General features: G+C 40.3%; 2 protein-coding genes across 2 annotated transcripts; both read right to left on the minus strand.

Annotated features, from left to right (window-relative positions):
* Positions 1-5347: 5347 nt before the first annotated feature.
* LOC128502714 (cytochrome P450 2G1-like) lies at positions 5348-11616 on the minus strand. Its single transcript, XM_053472605.1, has 9 exons — positions 11449-11616; positions 11139-11301; positions 9230-9379; positions 8835-8995; positions 8482-8658; positions 7737-7878; positions 6742-6929; positions 5794-5935; positions 5348-5544 (listed from the first exon to the last, which is right to left on the minus strand). Exons 1-9 carry the CDS (start codon positions 11611-11613, stop codon positions 5363-5365), a joined length of 1470 nt encoding a protein of 489 aa, XP_053328580.1. The 5' UTR covers positions 11614-11616; the 3' UTR covers positions 5348-5362.
* Positions 11617-12457: 841 nt separating this feature from the next.
* On the minus strand, positions 12458-20583 carry LOC128502708 (cytochrome P450 2G1-like). The gene is made up of 9 exons (XM_053472599.1): positions 20407-20583; positions 19858-20020; positions 19017-19166; positions 16083-16243; positions 15750-15926; positions 14411-14552; positions 13748-13935; positions 13137-13278; positions 12458-12782 (listed from the first exon to the last, which is right to left on the minus strand). Exons 1-9 carry the CDS (start codon positions 20581-20583, stop codon positions 12601-12603), a joined length of 1482 nt encoding a protein of 493 aa, XP_053328574.1. The 3' UTR covers positions 12458-12600.
* Positions 20584-25674: the final 5091 nt, after the last annotated feature.

A 25674-nucleotide genomic window follows, 5' to 3' on the forward strand; every position in this document is an offset into this window, starting at 1 on the left:
TGACGACTGCCAAACACGGACCCGCAGCTTACCGTTGTGGCGCTTGCACAGTGTGTTAGTACAAAAGTTTGCATCGGGTGATTAATTTACCCCAGTGCTGGCTCAGCTATCGTTTAATATTCATTTACTGCGCTGCAGGCATTATTGAGCTTTTACTTAATGAGTTTGGAATAATTTTCACGTGAAAGGAGCCACCTTTCTAGAATATCAGATCTTATCTGATTAATTTTGCACAATTTCCAATACACGTTTAACCCATTCATCACTGTGCAACGCAATGCTTCAGAGTTGTCGCAATGAAGCTGTTCCTTCTATTGCATCTCGGAATAAATATATAGTTTTAAACCAATAATGAAACCAAAATAAGATAAATATTGTCCAATTTATATAGAAGCAGGGTTACTTTTTAACAATGTTTCATTCTCTACAAACTCCGTGGAGTTCTAATGGTCTGTGTTTGTTTATCATGGAGCTCAATCAGTGGGACTGCAGTGCCTTTATACAGTCTTGCCAAATTAGATAAGACCTGTGGTACTTTGACATAGTTGCGCGTCATTAATGGTGTCCAAAGATAGCTTTAACCCTTTAAGTTTTGCAGTTTTTTACGCCCTGGGACTTGATTTTTTTTAATCTGGCGCCCAGGTTGGCCCACCTCCAGCTGGCCAGACGCACAAGACCCCCAAATCATGAGAGTGCAAAGCAGTTTCACCTTTTTTTTTTTTTTTTTTTTTTACAGTTGAACCAGGAGAGGATAGGATTCAGGATTTGTGGGATGGGGGTATCCCCAAACACCAAAATAACACTATTTATTTGGCTATCCCCAAACACCAAAATAACACCCATAAACTATATATATTCCCTGAAAGTACATTGCCCGAGCACATCAAATACACTTTAATTACCTTTTAAGTGGACCTCCAACACCACAAATCTAACGGGAACATATGATATTGAGGTTTTTCTTATCGGGATGAATGGTGCATGTCAGGGACTTTCCTTTTTTTCTTCCACGGATGGCTGGCTTTTGCCGTAGTTTCTTCCCTTCATTTGGCTCAATCAGAGTCTCAAATCCAACTAGCATTCAAGTAAATAAACAGCTTAGTGATTAGATCTAGGGGTTAGATTAGGCATTCGGGGATAATGTAAGGGGTAGTGTTGGGTACTGTTAGTGGAAAGTGAAACTGTTATGTACAGTTAGATGTTAGGATTAGGCTATAGTTAGTGTATAGTGTTAGGGATAGGAATGAAAAACATTTCTGATTTTTAAATTCATGTCTATCTTTCTACCTTTTTAATCACCTATCTTCCTTTATTACGTTTTATGATTTGTTTTTGCCATAACCAGTTAGTGAGGTTTTTTTAGGGTAATGTACTGACGTCCTCCATCATTGTGACCTTTGATGGAGTTGGAAGGTTATTATTATTATTTATTGTTTTATATAGAGCCATCAAATTCCGTAGTGCTTTTTTTTTTTTCAGTGTTAACTTTTGTGTCACATGACATTTACGTATACCTGGAAAGAAATTGCTGAATTAATTACATTTTTACATATAATTGCATTAGCATGCCACCATTGCACTAAACAGCTTGTGAGTGCCACCTTTGACCCAAACAGCTTGTGCCTTTGCCTCAAGCAGATTATCAGTGCCATCCTGACCCCAAAAAGCCTGTCTGTGCCATCTTTGCCCCAGCTTGCCAGTGCCCCAAACAGCTTATCTGTGTCATCTTTGCCCCAAACAGCTGGTCTCTGTCATCACTGCCCTCAGACAGCATGTTTGTGCCATCATTGCCCCCAAACTGTTTGTCTGTGCCTTCTTTGTCCTTGCCCGTCCAACATACACTCTGGCACACATATGTAAACACATCTTCAAAAATTACACACACTTACTCATACTAACACACATGTACACATTCATTATAACATACACATTCCTTCCCACACCACTCATGCTAACACACATTCCATCTCACACCACTTACACATCCATGTCGTTGTGGTCCAGGTTAGAGGGGGCCTTTCTAAACAATTTTTAAATGGTATGAAGAGACAGGAACGAGTGATAACAGAGGTCCTTTTTTAGTTACCCCACAACCGTCAAAATAGGGAGAATGGCACTTTTAAAGATTTACTAATCTCACATTGGCTCCTTTTGTCTACTGTGCACTGTGTATTTCTGAAGGTTCATCCAAGAGGCTTCTAAACTCCTTTCTCTTTTGTTAACCAGAAGCCTCCCACCATCTCACCATAGTCCTGGGTGTACTTGTTGATGGTAACGAGGTTTCCTCAGGCACCAAATTCTTCTCCCTGGTCAACAAGAGCTTCCTTCACAGCCTGATACCCACAGATGACGATGCCAGGACTGGAGCCAAAATATAATGTGTAGACGTCCCTGTACTTCTCCCACAGCTAAAATACACAATGTGAGTGTTAGCAAGGATAAAACGAATAGAACAAATATACGGTCCAAATAAACTATAATAGCTGAATATTCCCACTGGTTGTTATTAGTCTCTTGGACCTTTCAATTCTTCACTAGGTCTTCATTAGATCACATTACATGGAATGGTCCCATTAACCATGTCACTAGGTCACTATAACTACAACTAAAAGAGACCAACCTTGATCATAGAATTTGCCATCTGCCCCCGTTCTATCTGCAGCAGCTTTCCAATAAAGGGCAGAGGGGTCGGCCCGGGAGGCAGGTTGCGTTTCTTGTACATTGAGTTCCATGTTGAATGTACGAAGAGGCAGCAAAAGAGATCCAGGAGCAGACGTTAAGACCATGATGGATACTGGAACGATGAGCCGCTCATGAGATATGGTTTAACAGATCCAGAACTATCACTGTGTGTGGGTGGATTGGACTGGACAGACGCCAGAGGAATGCATGTCCTTTAGAGCCAATACTGCGTGCAAAAACTTATTTTTTTTTTTTTTTGGAAACCTGATCTTAGATATAAAAACAAAAAATATCTGGGGTTGGAACCTGCGACTGGTTTTGCTTCCATCTAATTTTAAGGGGTGGGGCGACACAGACGTTGCTGTGATCTATTATTATTGGCCAAGCAACCATTTGAGCAAAACTGTGTCCTTAACCTCTTAAGGACTCAAACATTTTATGTTATTTTACTCTTTAGGAGACAATGGGTTTCAGCATTTTTGTCATTGTTTAGGTGTAATTTCCTCTTCTTTCATTTATCACACCCGCGCAAGCCATATATTGTTTTTTTCAAGATAACAAAGGGCTTTCTTCTAAAACCGTTTCTTATAATGGAGGATGAAAAAGATCCACGACATTGGAAAATTTTTTTTTTTTTTTTACATTATTGTATTTAATTTTTCAACAGAATATGTGTGGTAGTTTAAAAAAAATGGATATGTAGTAATTTTAACGGGATCGTTTGTTTCTGGAAGTACTCCATTACTTCTCCCTGGGGAGTGTTTGTTCGGATGTAGCCTATATTTTAGCAGTTGTTTGTCCCTTATTAAAAAAAAATATTATTATTATTTCCTCATCAAATACACAAATACAGAACACAATCTTAATTTTTTACTCAACAACATTTCCTGGATATAGCCGTGTCCTACATACATAGATTTGCCATGTTTTGGGGATATCATGGGGTCTAAATTGAAACATGCACATTTCTGTTTTTCAAACATGGATTTACTGGGCCCGTGTCTCATTTGTAACGATACGGTGGTTTCATATTTCAGTTTAACCCAAGAAAAAAAACTATTTTTTTTTTTGTGGAAAATTAGACAACACAGGACATTGATCTTGGAGCATGTTTTGTGAATCGTCCTTTTACACCAACATCTTCCAAAGTTGCAAAAATAAATCAATTCCAAAGTTTAAAAAAAAATGTCACCAGTTTTTTTCTCTGACTGGATATCAGCAAGCTCCAAAGACACAGTTGGATGAGTTTGGGGTTTAAGAACTTGACGGCATCACAGAGCCCTGACATCAACCCCATCGAACATCTTTGGGATGAACTGGAACAGAGATTGTGAGCCAGGGGTCTCATCCTACATCAGTGCTGACCTCACAAATGCTCTACTGTATGAATGGGCAAACATTCCCACAGAAACTCCCCAAAATCTTGTGAAAGAGCAGGAGCCATCATAGCTGCAAAGGAGGGGGACCGACTACATATTTATGTGTCAGGAGCCCAGTTGCAGGGGATACCAGAGGCTCAGTTTGTACCCCATGATGCATTGTAACTAGAAGGATGATACAGACAGGCGAAAAGAAACACACCACAGGCTGAATAGTGCGATATGGTCTGTATTGGAGAAGCTGGAAGAAAGGCAAGTACAGGCTGTAAGGCTCTTGACAGGGAGCCGGACACACGTCAGGGCACTGGACACACGGCAAGGAGCCCTCTGTCAGGGCACACGGCTTGGAAGCCCTCTGTCAGGGCACACGGCTTGAAAGCCCTCTGGCAGGGTACATGGCTTGCCGGAGAGTGGTCAATATCAAGCCAGGTCAGAAGCCGAAGATGAGAAACAGGATACCAGGAACAATTCAGGACCTGATACAGAGCCACAGCAATAGGCTGCTAAACTGCAATGCAAAGGCAATGAATGGAGGAGGAACCAGCTATTTAAAGGGTAGGGTTACACCCAGGTAAGCAGAGGCAGACAGACAGGCGGCCTCTAGAGGCTGCCGCAGATATGACACCTAGAAAATAAATACAGATTCCTGGCTGACAGGGTGGAATTTTGGGTTTCTGTCCCGCTGTCCCGCCTATCCCCTCCTATCCCCTCCTCTGTCCCGCTTTCTCAATCATAGCTTTTATTAAATATGAAAAAATAGTTTACATGAATTAATAAAGAAAAAAAAGTTTCTTACAAGAATATCGTGAAGAATAATGTGATCAGTGTTTTGTTCCACTGAATAAAATGGAACTTTTTCATCTAAAAATGTTTGCAGTAGGGAGGGAGGTTAACTATGCTCAGCCAGCATTATGGGGGACACCTGGCTGGTTGAGAATCATGGGAATTTTAGTTCACAGCTAGCCTCTGCAGCTTTACTGTTGCTGCACTTCCCATGACGCTCAGCCACCATCATGGAAGTAGTATATGTGGTTGAGCCTTATGGGAATTCAATTCAGTGTGTTGGTTATTTTTAATATGCATGACTGTGCTGACAAAAATAAAGCGTGTTTTAAGTGGCGATGCAAGCGCGACATTTTCAAGTGCAATTGCTTGTATTGGTGAGTTCCGCGAGATTTTTTTTAAAACAACGTGTTCCTCTTTCACATTTTGAAATGTTGGGCGGTATGCTAACCTCAAAACTGCAACAAGCATCACCAACGAGAAGCTATATCCAGACCAATGCTCAATGCTTTGTAGAATTAGCGCTGGATAAATGAAAGCTCGTAGCGGATGGGGGTGTTTAGAAACCCCGCCATTCGTGGTGCGATGTCCGCCTCGGTGAATTTCCTTTTCGAGCTCAGGGTGAAATTCTGAAGGAGGGTGGTGAAGAACAGAAAAAAATGCATCCGTCCCAGATTTTCCCCGGGGCAGACCCGCTTCCCTGCAACAAGACATTTTAACCTTTAATACACAAGCGCTGGAGCCATTTGTAGTTTATATTTAATTATTTAACTTCATTTTATTTAATAGACTTGGTCCATTCGTTTTCTGACAACAATTTCCTTCAGGGGATTTTTACATTCAGAAATGAAATTTGTTGTTGTTCACCCTCATTCACGCTCTCATGCTCTTTCACACCATCTCACATTCTCACTCACGCTCTCTCATGCCCTCTCTACAAACGCTTCACCTGCAGAAAACGCCATCATAGCCTCGTTCTTTTTAAAGCCGCCATTCTCATCCAAAAAGTGGTTGGGATTGAACTTGTACGGGGTGGAGAAATACCCGGGATCTCGGTGGACGGAGCAGAGAAGAGTGTAGACATCGGTACCCTAAAAATATAGGGGTGTTACAGAAAAAATACTCATGGAATGTATGTCCCACTTCTCTGGCAGATATGGGCTTACATGGAAACATTGATGCCTGAAAATAACCATTTGGCCCAAATAGTCTTCCTGATGTTAGATATGTTAAATCTTAATCATGAGCTTACATAGAGACATAGAATTGGGACGGCAGGAAATAACCATAGTCTTCCTATTTTTCCTGATTTTAGACTTAGATCTTAATCAGTCATTGGTCTTCCCTTAATTCAGGATAGCTTTTTTACCTATCCGATACATGTTTAAATTCCCTCACTGTATTAGCCTTTGCCACTTATGATGGGAGGGTTCTACTTATCTACCACCCTCTCGATAAAGTAAAACATCCTAATGTTACATGTTCCCTAAATCTGGAACTTGCAGGAAAGCTGCAATTTAACTTCCCTGACTTCATTTTGCATTATGAAGAGCTCAACTGTATTGAGTTTCTCCTTCAGGAAGGGCTGTGTCATGTACAATTAAATCAGTCTCATTCCCTTATTAATATCTCATTCCTTGTAATAAAGATACCTCTGGAGTGAACTTTATATATTGTCCTGTGTTGGCTCAATATAATGCATCAACGTCAATTAAAGACCCCATTTTCTCTTTGGTTGATATGACAATATCTATTTCTCTCAACTGAAATCTCATCACATTTACTCTCCAGCAGGTGAAGCTCACTAGGCTCAGTCCTTCATAAACCCAATGACTAACTTGGTCCTTTTTAGCTTGTTACATAATTTTAATATCCTTAATCTCTGGCATAGTTTTACCTTGGGGATGGTATATCCTTTAAACTTTGTGTCCTTGGTTGTCATATGTGGGGTATTAAAGGGAACAATGTCAGCAAATCTGTGGATTTCGTGAATCACAGCATCTGTATACGGCATTTTCACTCTGTCATTAATATTCGGGCCTCGAACTCGTTCAATCACTTTATCAATTTCCTCATGGACTTTGGCTGTGAAATAAAAAAGATCAATAGACTGGTTAATTTCTTTGACAGAGCATATTTATAACAGAAAATTAGTACTGGACTGGCACATACAAGGATGACCACTATCACCCAGCCCTGCTATTAGGAACATTTATATCGCTTCTTAATATTTGCCATGATAGGAGAGGATACCATAACAGGGCTGGATATTTAACTTTATTTAGTTTTTAATAAATCAAATATATATATATTTATTACACCAGGTAATAGTGGAGGCATAAGAGCAAAGTGTGCTTAATATATTAAAGCAGGAACCATCAATGTAGTGATCATACAGTCAGTTTATTTCGCAACAGATCAAAATTTTATTTTTTATTATGAATAGGTAGGATACAACATGAGCAGTTTGTAAGAAATTATCGCCAGTAACCAACAACTCTGAGCACGGGAGATCATTTTTCCTCTCCATGTCTCCCACATGTCCCCTGTCATGGTGAGTTTGGGTTCCTCACATACCTGCTGCATATTCAGTAATCAGGGGCCTATATATACCACGGCTGCTTGCAGCTACCCTTGGCAGAGCATTGTATCGTGACATAAACCACAACGGAACACCAACATGGTTCATCCAAACAAGCAGCGAGAAGATGTCTGTGGTATGTTTGTTTCTGTTTGTGTATATATTTAAAGGTGTATGCGTCTAATATAATAGATACTGTTAAACTCATAGGCGTAGAAATTAAATAAGAAATTAAATAAGTTTATTAGCACATTGACTACTAACAAGCAGACTAAGAATGGCCATCTTGGCTTCCTGGTACCACAGCCTACCTTCAATCTCGGGGTATTTTAGCAGAAGAAGCAGCCCGTGTTTCAGGGTGGTGCTGACGGCCTCAGCCCCCGCAATAAACAGGTTATGGACTGTTAGTAATAAATTCCTCATATTAAACTCTGTGTTAGGATTATCTTTTTCCTGCAGGAAAGGAGAAAAAAAAACACAAAGCCTCATCTTACTTTTATTCTGTAATCATTTATCTCTCTATTACGCCATATACCCCACCCTATAACCCCTCTTATTACTCCATATACCCCACCCTATAACCCCTCTTATTATGCCATATACCCCACCCTATAACCCCTCTTATTACGCCATATATCCCACCCTGTAACCCCCCTTATTACTCCATATACCCCACCCTATAACCCCTCCTCTTGCTCCATATACTCCTCCCTATAACCTCTTAGGAGGTGCCCTTTAAGTTCTTTATGTATTTAGTATAGACCCTTTGCTAAGAACAAATCCAGAAAAAGCTTGATATTAAGGAGATCTATTCAGAACTGAGTTCACGTTCGTGCCTTTGCAGATGATCATTTAGAACAGGATTATACTCAGTTGCAAAAGTGAATAAATAGCTTTTCTAAAATTTTAAACTCTTTGGTTAGCATGGGGAAACGTAAAGGCACTTTTGGATTGGAGATCAAGTAAAAGCCTTTGCAATTTCTTTTAAAATGAAGAATCTCTCTATAATCCATCCAATTACTCCATATAACATCCCCATAAATCATTAGATCATACCTCTTCCATTTTTATAAGGAAAGCATCAATAAAATCTCTGGTGTTGTTGGGGTCCAGCGTCTGCTGGTGGGCCTTCACTCTTTCTTTTATAAAAGTCACCATCTCTTCAGAAGTGGCTGTGAGCTTTTGATGAGGACCAGGGACGTAATTCATGACCTGCGGAAGGACGCTCTGCAACTGGAAACCAAAGGAAACGTTTGTTCCTTTTCTCATTCCTCCACAACAAAAGAAGCCACCATTTCAAGACATTTAGTGGATTGGTGAAAATACGTTTAGTGAATGTTACAGAATAGATTAAATGACGCAACATTGGGCAGGTCTTAACTTTATAGATAGAAATTCAACGCCGTTACCTGTCCCCAGGGGCTGCTTATCAGACGAAAGGTCTCTTCTACGTATCCCAGGAGCTTCGAAAACCTCTCATCCTTATATTCCGAACGGTCCCCAAATACGATAGAGAAAAGGATATTGGAAGAAGCATACATGAATAATTTGGTTGGATCAGTGGGCTGCCCTGCAAAGAAAAAAAACAAAATGAAAATTATAGTGGAAAGATCTCATCGGATTCAGTTAATTTGTAGCAATTCGTCCACCGTAACAGTTAACTCATGAACCCAGCACTGCCTTTAGGTAATTTACTCCTTTCGAGTAATAGAAACTTGTCACCCTTGGTCTTTGGTCAATAAAAACCTGAAGTGATAACCTAAACAGAAATATATATATAAACTATTATTATAATAGCTCAAACCTCTGAGATTCTTGAGTTTCTCCACCATGCATTCCGCTTCTTCCTGGATTCTTAACTCAAAGCTTTTCTTCCCAAATCCAAAACTCTTCAGGGTTTTAAAAGTGAAGCCCCGCATCTGTCTCCATCGCTCCCCGTTGCTGAAACTTATTCCTGAAAGCGAGACATTGCATTTCATGTTCTGATGCATGGCCGTGATCATTATCGGCGTTTTTTTGTGTGATGGTGGTGCGGTTATTGTGCCAAAATTCAGGACATTACAGTGCAGAGCAGCAAAAATACCCCAAGGATGCATACTGTCAGTTACCGGGAAGGTAAGTATAAGGTGGAACTGAAATCGAGAGGTTTTGCTGGTTACAATAACACGTCGGTTTCTTCTCTAGCAAGAGAAGAAAATGCTTAACAATCACTTTTTATGGATTAGCCCCTTCGCATACTTACGACTGGCCTACGACTGGTCAAGCTCTCCGTAAAAATGCTATATATTTTTTTTATTATGCGTGAACTTTAATAGACATAATATTGAAATACTGGAGCTGGGGTTCATCAGCTAGATGGCCACCATGCTATACATTATTGTGTTGGTACACGATGGCAGTCATTGGGATGTGGTGTTGTTTTGGCAATAATAATGTCAACTCTGTCTAATCTCGTCTAATCTGTGGTCACGTAGGCATCACACTATTTACGCAATAACTATTGAGTGAAGAAATGCAAATTCTTACAAAATTTCTTCAGATTGGAACATACCAATTTCCAAACATTTTTGGGAAGTGAATAAAAGTTGTCACCCAGCCATGTTGGAGACAAAGGTCTGAGCAAATGTAATAGAGCCAAATAACATACTGGTAAAAATGATTAATGATTTGCAGAACCATTAAACATTATCAGGAAAAGAAACTCGGTTTGGGAGGGGAAAGAAGAGAGAGAGAGAGAGGATAGGAGAGAGAAGAAAGAGATGAGATGGGAGAGATATTAAAATACATAAAGGCATTTAACAAATGACAGGAGAGAAGTTTATTTCAATGGATTCAAAATGTTAGAAAAGGAGATCATAATCTAAAGCTAGAGAGTCTTGGAAGGGAGTTTTACTTTGCTGAAAGGATAGATAAATGGAACAGCCTCCCAACAGAAGTGGTAGAGGCTATGTAATGGAGTGTATAAACCCTTCACCCAAACAAGATACCAATGGGGTTAAATCCTCCAAGAAGGGCTTGGAGTCAGGCCTTTTAAAAATCCGCCTGTGGTGCAGAGGCAGGAGCTGCGGGGGAGGGTCATGGACAATTGTTACTAAAAAGTACTGCAGTTTTGGACCTGAGGGAGAGGCTGGTGAGAGACGTCTCCGAGTTGGGACTGGATGCTACTGGATGGATTCACAATAGAACATTTATTGAAGTGAGTTTGACATCCTATTTAGTATAAAAAGAGGAGTGTTCTTTTATTTGCTGATTATTGACATGAGATGCGAGGCTCTGAAGCTAAGAGACTGTTTATTCGGCTGCAGAGTGAACCTTCTGTCTCCTGCCCTTGCGGAGAACACTCACTTCCACGGGCTAACACAGCGAGAGGACTGAAACATGCATGGGATAGACGTATAGTTCCTGAATCTAAGACGAGTCTTTATAGCAGGACTGAGTGGGGCCGATCTGCCATCAAAAGGAAAAAGAATCTGTATTCTTGCTGCTGAAATATGAATTAACTCCTTAAGGACAATGGGCGGTCCCTAAACCTATTGAAAACAATGCATTTTGATTGTCATTAAGGGGTTAAAACAAATCCTTCCATGTTCTACGCAGAGCAGGTTTCAGGCCAAGTTGTGCATGAAAAAGTTCTCTGCCACAAATTAGGCAAAATTGTATCAATGTGTGAGTGTCGATAACACAAACCGTATCCGACTCCCAGCTTTTCTCACCGTAACCCTGAGCAAAGTTGTCAATCGTTGGAAGTTTCCCGCGGGCCGCAAAGTCGTCTCCCTGAATGATGAGAGCGTCTCTGACAGCCTCGTACCCGCTGATCACAATCACAGGATTTGGCCCAAAATACAGGGTGTAAACCGGGCCGTATTTCTCAGAAAACTAGAATACAAAATGATTGCTGCTTGTGAGACCATTCAGGGTCATAAACTGATTGAGTGAACCCAATACCAAAACCCCTCAGTAGGCTCGCTGTCATTGGGTCACCATCTTTTTCTTGCATTTTAATAAATAATGGAAAAAACCAACCTTCTTCAAAGATTTCGCCATCTTCCCCCGTTCTATCTGCAGCAGGTTTCCGATAAAGGGCAGAGGGGTCGGTCCGGGGGGCAGATTGCGGTCGTTGTACATTGAGCTCCATGTTGAGTATAAGAAGATGCAGCAAATGAGCATCAGGAGCAGTATTAAGAACATGATGGAGGTTGAAGAGATAAGATGCTCGTTACCAATCAGATGTGTGTTTTAAAAAAAATTGTAGAGCTATCTTTACTCTGCGTCGATGGATCAGTCTTAACGGACTCCGGGGGAATGCACACCGCCTGAAGTCAGTACTGCCAGCTGGAATGCGTATTATTTTGAAACCTAACCTCTTGGATTGAGACCTGGTTGGCATATGGCGTGTCTGTTTTTATTTGCCAACAAACTTTTTGTTCCTCTCATGACCTTTGTCCGTCTCTCTTCAGCTGTCATTACCTCTTCTCACTCTGGCATTCAGGATTCGCTGTAGCTCTCTGAAAACGCACCGCTTTGGAGAAGCAATACAACCTTCTCTCATAACACTCTCAGCCAGCATCTTGTCTAAACCATCTGAATGACCACCAACCTCTACAGCTCATCCCCATCCAAGCAGTCCTCCTTCTGTTTCAATTCCCCTTCAACCGGCTAGATTGTAAGCTCTCAAGGCCAGGGCCCTCTTCTCTTTTTGTACCACTTTGTAATTTTAAATTTACTTTACCAACTCTGATTGTAAAGCACTATGGAATCTGCTGTCGCTATAGAAATAAATGTAATGCCCATCACATTTTAGGCATATCAGCATTAATTTGTAATCTCTTCCCCATTTACCAATGAACTATCTATGAATAGAGGGTGAGATATATAATCAATAGGATCAATACGGTATACATAACCCTCAAGCATACATATTATACAGTGGTATTTTCCTTCTTTATCACAAATCACTATACACATTTTTAGCATTTTTTTAACAATTTTTTTTTTGAATTTATTGTAGTTTTAATAAGCTTTTTTTTAAGTTTTAATAAAAGTTTTGATCAGGAAGGATTATTCATATCTTCCTTGGATGTAGTATTGCATTATAAGTTATCATGGCAAACTATGCAAACCCCAAACCACCAACGAGAAGCTATATTCAGACCAAATGCTCAATGAGTTGTAGAATTAGCGCTGGATAAATGAAAGCTTGTAGCGGATGGGGGCGTTTAGAAACCCCGCCATTCGTGGTGCGATGTCCGCCTCGGTGAATTTCCTTTCCGAACTCAGAGTGAAATTCTGAAGGAGGGTTGTTAAGAACAGAAAAAAAATCATCCTCCCTAAATTTTCTCCAGGGCAGACCCGCTTCCCTGCAACAAGACATTTTAACATTTAATACACAAGTGCAGGAAGCATAGCCAAAAAGTATTTTTAATACATCGGTTTGAAACCACTGTATGAATCGGAAATTCAATAAAGCCACTTTTTTTCTTCTTTATAAGTGAGTGTCACAGGCAGTCAGACAGTCCTCCAGTCTTTCAGGTAAACCACCACTTCTAATGCTTTACATTATAGACCCACCTTTAATAACCCTTTTTTTTTTTTTTTAAAGAAAAGGTTGCAACCTTATTTTTAGTTGACATACAACCTCAGGCGAGTCTGGTCAGTGGTAATCACATTTAACTTGACTGATCTTGAACCTTTTAGACCCAATAATTCTTCACCTGCAGAAAATGCCATCATAGCCTCGTTCCTTTTAAAACCACCATTCTCATCCAAAAAGTGGTTGGGATTGAACTTGTATGGGGTGGAGAAATACCCGGGATCTCTGTGGACGGAGTAGAGGAGAATATAGACATCGGTACCCTAAAAGGACAGAAAAAATACTCAGTAACTTTGTCTCACTTATGTGGAAGATGTGAGCTTGTTCTCTAAAGCTGGAAATGTTTCTGATTTCCATTTACGTTATGAAGGGCTCGACCACAGTGAGCTTTTCCTACAGGAAGGGCTGTGCCTGCCCTGTGTAAATCGTTGAGATCCTTTTCCTGAAATCTCATTCCTTCTGACAGAGACCTCTAGGATGAATTATATATCTTATGCTATGTTGACTCAATAACATTTATCATTTTAAACTAAATACTCTGTTTTCACTTTGACTGCAATGACTATGCCCATTTCTCTCAACTGAATGCTACCCATAATTACCCTTCTGGAAGAGTAGCTCAATGGGGTGACTCTTTCATAAATCCCTCTTCAGTCAGTCAATAGGTCCGCTTTTGTAATTATTCTTATTAATGTGATTAGCTCATCTCACTAACGTTCTAGGATTTTTTACCTTGGGAATGGTGTATCCCCTGAACTGAGTGTCCTTGGCTGTCATATGGGGGATATTGAAGGGAACAATGTCAGCAAATCTGTGGATTTCATGAACCACGGCATTTGTATACGGCATTTTCACCCTGTCATTAATATTCGGCGCACGACCTTGTCCAATCACTCTATCAATTTCCTCATAGACTTTGGCTTTGAAATAATAAAAAAATAAATAATAGAATGGTTAATTTCTTTGACAAAGAATATTGGTAACAGAAAATAAATGATGGTCTAATAGGCACATACAAGGATGACCACTATAACCCAGTCACTATCAACGCTATAGCAGGGACATATTTTTAAATTTAGTTAAAGGATAAATAAACAAATCTATCAATATAAATATATATACACAAAGCAGGAACCATCAATGTAGTGATCATACATCCAACAGTGAGAGGAAAAAAATAATTTTAATAATACAATTATAATTGATTTAAAAAAAAATCCAAACTACCTGTCATGGACCACATGGTATAAATGGGTGCTAGACAGCACAGAACCATGCAGCAAATAATAATAAATACATTTCTCATTTTAATTTCATAGGCACTGGAGATTTCAATAACTTTATTAACACATTGATTGCTAACATGCATCTTGGCTTCCCAGCCCTGCTGCCTACCTTCAATCTCAGGATGTTTTAGCAAAATAAGCAGCCCGTGTTTCAGGGTGGTGCTGACGGCCTCAGCTCCCGCAATAAAAAGGTTATGGACTGTTAGTAATAGATTTCTCATGGTAAACTCTGTAGTTGGATTGTTTTTTTCCTGCAGGAAAAAGGAGAAAAAGAAGCAATCTTAGTTTTATTCTGTATTTAGTCATCACTTTAACACTATTACTCCATATAACCCTCCCTATGACTTCTACTTGTTGGAGCTCCTGCAGGGAAACTGTGGATGGCCCCAAACCCAGGATGAAGGGGAGATGACTTCAGTACTCATATTAATCCAACCCCAGACCTGAAGTTGTATAAAGGCCAACGTATGAGAGAATTAAATGTCCATACCTGGGAACTCTCCCCTTTAAATAGGGGAGCGTCAGCAGGACAGCCCACTGACATCAGTGGGCACTTCTGGCCCCATCCCACAAGGGTAGGCTCCAGGTAGCTTACAGGCATGGTAATGTCAGTAGGGCAGTGCAGAAGGCTTTGGGCATCTAACTGTGATAGACGATTCATTGGAAGGTGCTTGTTACAACAACAAGCAATCTATATGGTGAGATTGAAGACTTTTGAGGCTATTTACAAGCCCTTAACTAATCTGACTCAACTCTACTTAAGTCACATGCAAAAAGATGTGCAGATTCACTAATCTGTGAGTCGATTTGCAAAGAAATGCTAGTGCCTGTAGCTCAATGTCCTTGTTTGTAATTCTCAAAATGAAAACCCCTTCACATTATTATACCAGTATATATATTTACAACTCTTAAATCATTTTTAAAAAATTAAATATAGGCTACCAGGATCCACTATTAACCATGGTGGCTGACGGTTGTCCTCCTCTTCTCCCACCTCATGCCTCACCTCCCCTCTGTTCTCTAATAAAAATCATCAAACCATTAAGGAAGACAGAAGATGCAGCTGAGGTGGGGTTTTTTTTAGTTTCCGAAGTTAAAATATTCAAAGAGCAAGCGAAAGATCCTGTTGATCGTAATCCTGACCCAACAAGTTGAGTTGCTTGTGGAACAAAGTGACTTCCAAGTAGGGCAAGGAAAAGTGAAGCGTAAAATGAAATCCAAAGGAGAGTATAACAGAGAGCAGACAGTTCTTCCACATCCGATCGATGGTGTTAGTGTATTATTTAAGTCATTCGATTTTGTTATCAACAGTATTATTGTAATGGGTTGATGTTATTATCAATGGTATGAAATAATTATTAGATAATATATATGCTTTCAAACAATAGCTGACAAGAGGGAGCTATAACCCCGTTTCTTAACTATTCACATAAATCATTAGATCATACCTCTTTTATTTTTATAAGGAAAGCATCAATAAAATCTCTGGCCTTGTTGGGGTCCAGTGTCTGCTGGTGCGTCTTTACTCTTTCTTTTATATAAGACACCAACTCTTCAGAAATGGCTGTGATTTTTTGGTGAGGGCCAGGAACATAATCCATGACCTGAGGAAGGACGCTCTGCAACTGGAAACCAAAAGAAATGTTTGTACCTTTTCTCATTCTTGACAAAAGAAGCCACCATTTCAAGACATTTAGTAGATTGGCTAAAATAGGTTTACGGAAGAGCGTTGGGCAGAATTTAACTTTTTACATTTTTAGAGAGGAATTCAAAGCCATTACCTGTCCCCAGGGGCTGCTTATCAGATTAAAGGTCTCCTCTATGTATCCCAGGAGCTTCGAAAACCTCTCATCCTTATACTCAGAACGGTCTCCAAAGATAATGGACAAAAGGATATTGGTAGAAGCGTCCATTAATAGTTTTGTTGGATCTATGGGGTTCTCTGTGAAAAAAAAGTAAAGACATTTAATAAGGCTGAAAAATCAGGATGAAAAAGCATATTGTGTTTGTGGTTGGTGGGTAGAAAATTGTATTGGCAGGATGTAAGAAATCCATGTTTTCTTTGTTCCGTATACATATCTTGGCGTTAGGCCTGAGTGAAACACGAGTGCTGGGGTCTTTCTGATCATAGGACAACTGTTAGGGGATCTTTCACGGCATGTTTGTATGTTACAGGAATGGTCCAATAGGGGTATGAATATTTAGACGTTGCCAACATACAGTATATTAGTGTTGTTCCATTTATCTGCTACCTTTTGAGTAAAGTGGAGCTTCTTTACGTTACATCTAAGCATCTGACCCTCTAGTTTTAGACCATGACCTCTTTTTGTACCATTGCTCCTCCTTTCGAATAAACTTGCCTCTTGAACTTTGTGAAAGTCCTTTAAGTATTTAAATGTTTCTATTGTATCCCTCCTCTCCCTTCCTTGAAGCTAAGATCCTTCAACCATCACTGATAATTTCTGTGCTGCAAACCTCTTACCATTTTTGTAGCTTTCCTCTGAACTCTCTCCAATGTGTCAATATCCTTCATGCAACGCATTTCATTTCCTGCGTCTACCTACGTTATCTGCCTGTCGCTTAAATGTTCATGCCTTCTTTGCCCCGCAGCTCTGCTTCTTCTCTTGACTCTCTTGCATTCCTTCATGCTCTGATTCCCGCTCTCTCAATGTCCCCTTACCTACTCCCTGTCTGCTTCCATGTCCCTGCCTCTTTTTGCGCAACTTCATTTCTTCTGTTGCCTCTTTGTGTTCATCTTTCTTTGTCTGATTCCCCCTGTTTTTTCCTTCTTCCACTTTTCCGTAAACCTGGCCTCTCGGGGTACTTCTGCAAAAAGGCGGAGACATGGGGACAGCCTCTCCCCCATTCCTCCAATTGGGGGAAAGAGGATGTGCTTGGAGGCTCCACCAATTTGCTAACGCATACAAACACAAACTCTCACACACAAAATTATACATACAAGCTGACACACACTTACACACACACACTCATACGCCCACAAACATTCACGCTAACACACAAACACTTAAACATACTAATTCATGTTCAGCCCAAACTCACAAACTTACACATTCATGCTTAGACACAAACACACATACACATTCATGTTAACACACACATACATCCATGCTTACACACACTTGCACATTCATATACATACACAAAGTTACATATACACATTAATGCTAACACACACTGCCTCTCACACACACACTTCTCTCACCCTTTACCTCACCGCAGCCTTGCTTTTATAGCAGTCACATAACTTTGCATTAAGAGACCCTCTCATTTTTATGATGAGAAAGTAAATCAGTCTCAAGATCTAGATCCAAGCACTCCATGCACTGCAGTAACTAAAACAAAGGTATTCTAAATAAAATACAAGTTTAGAATAAATGTATTGAACAAGGAAAAGTACATCAGATATACCTGTAGTGTGGGGAAAGTGTAGAGAAAGAAGCATCCAGGCAATTATTGTGTGTGAATGTGGTATTAATGATTACAGCAACTAATATGATTATCCCAGATGCAAGAATATTTTACTAAGAACCAAGACTTAAGGCATCAATTAAGCGTAGTGTTTTTTATTTAATGTGAGTTGGCTTTAGTGAATTTGCCACTTTTGCTTGAGCGGACCTATGCTGGGGTAGCAGAATGGGTAAGAATGCGGCACACCAGGCATTTGGAAGATGTGCGAGAAGGCCAGATCAGGTCTGTTCTAGATTCAGAGATGCTCACTGTGCATAGATCTGTCACAAATAAGTTAAAAAGATGTGCCCGCGGATAAATGTACGCATTGAGATAAATGTATTTATAGCTGCCAAAAATTGAAGAATTAGTGATCATGATCCACATACAAAAAAAGGAATAATTTACATGATAGTTTCAATCAGTTAATTGCTTAGATAAATTATGATTTACATGCTTTGTGAAATCAGTCAATGAACAAGTATAATTATCGTGATTGGTGAGGTCCATTAAGTAGCTGAAGCCAATTAATGATCATAACTGATCAATTCAGTAGTTCAAGCAAGTTCATTGCAAAAAGAAAAAAAAAACGTACAAAAAAAAATTATAGGAAAATACCATGTGTAATGGAAAAATTTAGTGGAAATGTCTCGGTCGATCCCGCACAATCCCTTCTCGCAATCTAAAAAACTTAGTCGGAGAGCGCCCTGACTGGGATGCCAAGTAGGGCCAGGCGGCATTTTTTGAAAGGGGCAGGGTTGATGGTAGGCATTTAAGGGGTGAGTGCCATTTGGTTAGGAGCCATTTTTTGTAACCTCTCTACCAATTCTGACCCCCGCTCTTCTACAGCCCTCATAAAGCCTGCAACACAATCCTCCATCTTACCACAACTTGGCCCTCCCACCTGCCCCTGTGTTGTCTTGCTATATATATATATATATATATATATATATATATATATATATATATATATATACACCAGTATTTAAAGAAAGTTAGATCACCTGACCCATTTACACTTCAGCCAGTAGAGGGCACCAACTCTTTGTACCCCTTCCACCCCTACTATGCTCATTTGGACTATTCCAAATTTTTCCATTCTATATTTATTCAAACTCCTCTCCCTAACCTCCTTTCCTGGCCTTTCCCAATAGATTAATTCTCCCACATGCATATATCCGTGGTTATTTGGTCGGTAAACGAGATGAAATCACCTCAACAGAAATTATTATTATAATAGTTCTAACCTCTGAGATTCTTGAGTTCTTCCACCACGCATTTCGCTTCTTCATGGATTTTAGATTCAAAGCTTTTCTTCCCAAATCCTAAATTTCTCAGGGTTTTAGAAGTGAATCCCCGCAGCTGTCTCCATCGCTCCCCGTTGCTGAAACTTATTCCTAAAAATGGAAAACGTATTGCATTTCATGTGCTGATAACTAACCACGACCATTATTAGCCACTTCTGTCTGACGGCGGCGCGGCTATTGTGTAATGGTTGAGATATTATAGTACAGATGAGAACATAGAGAATTGTGGGGGAAATGCTCAGCATTTGGCAGACATGGCATGTCATCCCAGAGCAGCAGAAATGCCCCGGGGTGCATACTGTCAGCTACCAGGGAGGTAAGTATGAGGTGTAGCTGAAATAATCCTGCTGATTACAAGAATGTGTTGGTTTTTAATCTAGAAAGAGAAAAAAATGCTTAATGACTTTTTTGGATTAGCTCCTTCTCATACTAATCTCCCCGTTCAGCCTGGTCTGTTTGAGTTTAATCGGCAGTTAAACTTGCGGAGGCCACTGAATTTATTTCAATTACTTCTGGATTCATTAAAGTCAAGTTTGCTGGCGGCCTGAACACATTTAATTCAATTGAATTATAGCATAATCATAGCATAAAAGTGGATTTGTTGCCCAAAGTGGATTTCATGCATGAAAAGGTGCCTGCCACCAATTAGGCAACAAAAAAAAAACAAAAGCATTTTGATTGATTTGTTAACTCGGCTGTTTGTTTTACACAAAAGTGGTTTCAGAAACAAAAAAAAACACCTTTTTTAATATACAACCATCTGACTCCCAGCTTCTCTCACCGTAACCCTGAGCGAACTTGTCCAGAGTTGGGATTTTCCCGCGGGCTCCGAAGTCGTCTCCCTGAGTGATGAGAGCTTCTCGCACAGCCTCGTACCCGCTGATCACAACCACGGGATTTGGCCCAAAATACAGGGTGTAAACCGAGCCGTATTTCTCCGTTAACTAAAACACAAAATGTCTCGGTGACGATTCTGCAGCGTAATGTCTGATTGTTCGACCGTTCAGTAAGCGAAACTCACCCAAAACTCAACAATAGGCTTATCCATCGTCATTTCTGTCCGTTCACTTAAACGCATCAGTATCAGTTTACCTTTAACCCATTAAACATTATTATTTATTGTTTTATATAGCACCAACCTATTCAGTGGAGCTGTACAATGGGTAGACAGGACATAACAATCAATACATTATAATTTGAAACAGGTGAGGAGCGTCACTGTGTTCAGGTCACTTTACATACTACCGTCATTTTAACCCATTAAACATGTCAAGGTCATTATAGGTCACTAACGTATGCCTGCATTTGATAAATTATAGAGGAGACCAACCTTCATGAAAGAATTTTTAATCTGCCCCCGTTCTATCTGCAGCAGGTTTCCGATAAGGGGCAGGGGGGTCGGTCCGGGGGGCAGATTGCGGTCCTTGTACATTGAGTTCCATGTTGAGTGGATGAAGAGGCAGCAAACGAGCCCCAGGAGCAGTATCTCGACCCACGTTAAGACCATGATGGATGCTGGAAAGCTGAACCTCTAGTTATCAGTCAGAGATACGATTTAACTGATCACAGAAATATCTTTAATATACGTAGGTGGGTCGGATGGGACGGACTCTAGAAGATCGAGTGACCATTTAGAGACAATACTGCGTGCTAAAACTTGGATTTTTTTATTTTTTAAAAACTGGCTCCTCTCGCCTCATTTTGGCATAGGCACAGCTGGGATTTAATTTATCTGCCAAAAAAACTATTCTGATCTCTTTTAATTAGATCTATGTCCACAAAGGAAAGCTGTCACCTTCATAACTTTTACCATAACTCGATTCATTTATTAATGCGAACTATAGATGTCAGTGTAATTATTTTGCAGGTATTCATGTTAAAATAAGGAGATATGTTACTACAATAGGCAGAGATACACTACATGGACAAAAGTATTGGGATACCTGATGATTACACAAACAGGGACTTTGATGACATCACATTATATCACAAATTGGATTTGGGGAAGAGGGACACCAGCCACGTTTTGACCCGGTGTTCCTGAGTTCCACTTATGTTTAATATGCTCCTGGACCTGCTTCTCGGAGATTAGGGTTACTACTCTCACTACAACACAATTATAGCTGACTTGTGCCATTACAGGGCAAAAAATGTATATATCAATATCAACCGGCCCATAAGGATCGCACATCACAGAGATGATCCACTGAAACCCCCTCTGAATGTAATCACACCGATAGATTGCCTTTACATTCAATCTGAGAGCTCGGCGCCACACATTTTGACTTGAAAACTGATTTGAGAACGCCTATATGATTTTTATTTATTTTCAGTTTTTCTGTTTTTTTTTTATTTTTCATTTTTCCTTTTACTCACATGTGTGAAGAGCCCGGCCATTTTTGGTGCGATGTCAGCGTCTGTAAAGTTCTGCCGGAGGGTGGTGAGGAACAGGACATCCAAGACATGTTTTCCCCGGGGCAGATCCGCTTCCGAGGAACAAGGCATTTTAACCCCCAAAAATTAAGGAAAATGGAAACATTATTAAGAGGGCTACATCCATTAGTTACCTGTTACCCTATTTTACATATATGTTTTAAATGCTGTTGGCTTAAGGGGTTTAAAGTTAGTGGGTTTTTTAGTGATATGATATGATATTTACTTATAGTCGTAAGTCTAAGGGATATTGAGGCACTTTTTAAAAAATATTTTTTCTTAACTTTTCACCTACTGAAAATAATAACCATATATTGTGATATATTCAAATTACGTTATTATGATTGACCCTAAAATGCGCGCCTTGTGATTTGGAGGGGAGTTACAGTTAGATGTTAGGCTACAGTTAGTGTTTAGTGTTAGCGATAGGAATGGTGATCAAGTTAGGTCACTGGCTAGTGATTGGTGAAACCGATCAATGACCTAAAGGGTCACTAATCAGGGGCCGAATAGAAATTAATAAAGTAAAATATATGTTAAAAATAAAAGTAAAATATTTTTTTTAAAACGTGACTGCTATCAGATCACTTGTAAGTGACAAATCTGACATAGGAGCTATTGAAAAAGAAGCCAAGTGCGCTTCGAAACGCGTTTAGCCTGCTATTCCCCCTGTGCATAATCTGCATCAATATCAACTCCGCTCACTGCTCACGGCACTTTGGACCGAGTAAGACTGACTTGTTAAATCAGCAATTTCTTTCAATCAAAATTATTATTATTTTATTTTTTTTTTAATCTTTATCGTGCCCATCACGCACGAGGATAACACTGCTGACACCAAGGACCTCCATTAACCTACTCAGCAGACCTCTCCCTCCCTGCATCCACAACTGCCAGCAATCCGTTAACTCGGCAGCGGCTAGGCTACATAGATGAAGCCTACAGGGTAAGTGTGAGAGCTCCGCGGGACACAGCATAAGAAGATCGGTGAGAGATGCACAGCACCATATTTAATTCTCCCGAAAAATCATAATAAAGACACACGGTATCTAAAAACATTTTCATGGAAAGGATCGCTAAGGAAACTGTGAATAATATGAAATACTCTTTTTCCACCGAGGACTATATTTGAAGTACTTTACATAACAAACAGCAATATTATTGTGTCATCCACTCGGTCTCTGATATCTTTATAGAAACCAACAATTTGTACATATTTCACACCAGAGACATTACCTCTTGATGTTATAATCAACTGCCTTGAGCATATTGTGTTATTTTAATAACCAGTTTTTTGGTGTTTTTTTTTTTCCTCCCCATTTTATACTTATTTTATCATAACGAGATACCCTTATAGATCTTATGGGAAAGTTATTTTATACAATTTATTTTAGAGTCTAGCTGCAAGGGCCCTGCAGCTGACCCTATTTTTTGTATTTATTTTTTGTATTTGTTATAATAAATGTATCTATGTTTCTAAACCACTACACATAGTTTTACTGATTGGATACTTTTAAACATTCTATATCATCACACACACAACACCAGCTGTATTCTAACGCACCATTCAGGCACCTTATTAGAGAACAGTAATAGTCTTTATACTCATTTGCTTTAAATCTGACATTGATCAGTGAGATCAATCAATGATCAGTGACCAAAAGTGTCACTAATTAGTGATCAGACAGTATTTAGTAATGCAATAAAATACAAAAATATTACAAGGTTTCTTTCTATTAGCAATGCGTGGTTTTTTTTTTTTTTTTACTGTAGGACCCTTTCCCTGAAATCTGTCACTTATGTGAAGGGGAGGGGTCATCAAGCTGCTGTCATGATGATCAGATCATTCCTATTGGTTATCACCAGCACACTCTTGAGTGACAGCTGACAGCAACTAACCTGGAAATACGTGATCGTGGTATTGCAGAGGTTAATGATGCACAATGGCTCCAAGAGAGCAGGGGCGGGTGTTGGGACCGGAGATACGGTAATAATAATCCCTTCCCTGAAGCTGCCTATGGCAAACCGGAGATTGTGGGGGTAACACTGCGTAATCTCTCTCATGTAGTGATCGCGCAGCTTTTTTCAAGAAAAATCTTCCCTCCACACAGGGCAGCATTTTCAGCTGTTGAAAGCCACTGGTTTGCCTGGGGAGGGGGAAAAGTGCAGCTTCATACCTAGCTGGCCGTGGAGGCTGGCACTCTAATGGTCACAGCTAACTGAAGCCTACCCTTGGTCCCACTCGCGGCGGTAGGCGCTCCTGATATTGCGGGAAACTTCTCCCAGAGTCTCCAGGAAAAATGGAGAGTTACCAGGTATGCTAATGGCTTTGGTCATTTCCATTGTGAAGCCTTGATTAGAATTCTAGATTCAATTAGCACGAAGTTAATCTGTTTGTCAGACAGCTGTTAGGTATTGGGTCGCCAAGTAGTGTCATTGTCATTGGCTGATCGGCATCTTTAAGTGCATTTGGAGATATTCTGCAGGTGACCTGGTGGAGAAACTACTGATAATTCAGATATAGTTATACGCAGCAGTTATAAAATGGCCGGCTTCTTGCAGTACAATGTTTTTCTTGCCTTTGTCCCTGAAAATCGGCAGATTTACAAGCTCTCTCACTCAGGTACAGAATCAGCAGGTGCCATCGAGACTCCGTACAAATGGCGGTTGAACTACAGCTGGCTCTTTGGGCGATTAAGGGTTATAGATAAGAAGCATGACTGCTTAGACCCAGAGCCTATAATCCTTCAACAGCCACCATGCCCTTGAAGACAGACACCAATATGAGAGTAGGGTATTGGCCACAGCTTTATTGTGTCATGCCAGCATTAACAACGGTAACATGAACATAATCTAACAACCCGTCAGCTTCGTGGACTAGCCCTGCAGGCTGTTTTTACCACAACTTGCCAAGAGTTCTGGTACAGCGGGTGATGTGAGCCGCCCTCTGGACCTGCCTCTTCTGCCACTGTGACTATAAGAAATAAGAAAGCAGGAAAACAGCAGCAACAAGGTATGCACAACATCACTTGGGATGGTTGGCGGGTGTGAATACCTGTAAAGCAAGGATCCAGGCGTGAAACAGGTAGGCCCCTTATACCACCGCGTTTATAAAACCCTCTAACCCCTTTGCAACATTTTTGTGGAAACCAATCACCAAACTACTGGCGTGCCCTCACACTGACCTAGGCCAGCAGTCATAATCCATTTTCCCTAACGGTCCAGGAAGGTCCTTGCCCCACAGTCTGTGCGTCTTCACAATTCATCTGCTGCCCTTTCGGAATGCAGCCTTAGTGCTGCTGGAGAGAGACCCCCATACTCACCTGCGCTACTGATGTGAAAAGAAAATGAACAGAGCGTGCCCTTTATGTAAAAATTAGATTACAGGTTAATCTGGTAAAATGTAAGGAGGAGATTTCAGATGTCTCTCCAGGAAAGTTTTTGGGCTCCAGAGGTTGCACTGTGCTGCATTAAAACGAAGGTTTTAGAAAGGCGGATTGGTCTAAAATAGAAAGATATGTAGATGGGTCTTTGTTGGCCGTGACGACCGTACATGGAAATGGAATGGTTTGAGATGTCCTGCTTAAGGCTGCAGAACATTGCAATGTTAGGTGCGTCAAAATTGTCAAGTTAATAAAAAAAAAGGGGATAAAACCTTTTTTTAGAGATATAATTCAAAGGAGAACAATAAACCAGGAATAAATACTTCTGTTCAGTTTTCACAGAGGAAGGTGATTGAAATGGAAACATGTTGTCAAGGCCGTTGGAACCCGATGTTTGAACCAGATGTAAAAGATCAGCAATGAGTTGGAAGTCCAACAAATGCAAAAAGTCCAATAAGGGAAGAGACAAAGCCGTGGTCAGACAATGTGGGGTCAGGGCAGGCAGCACAATATCACAGGTCCAGAGAGTAAGCCAAAAGTCAATAAGCCAGGAATCAACATAGGGGTGCAGGATCGCAGGAACCAGAAGAACTGCTGGACTACTGAACGTTGGGCTTCAGAATCGTCTGCCATTGAGCGGCCAGCATTCTGGGAATTTATAGCCCCAGCTGTTTGGGACTGTCCCGGAGGGAACAAAGATGGGGCTTCTCCATTCATTACTAAAGCTCCTGTGGCTGTGGGAGTGTCTGCACGGCCTCCAGTTAACGAATTCTTTAGGCGGC

This window comes from Spea bombifrons, chromosome 8 (assembly GCF_027358695.1).
Source record: "Spea bombifrons isolate aSpeBom1 chromosome 8, aSpeBom1.2.pri, whole genome shotgun sequence".
Lineage (NCBI taxonomy): Eukaryota > Metazoa > Chordata > Amphibia > Anura > Pelobatidae > Spea > Spea bombifrons.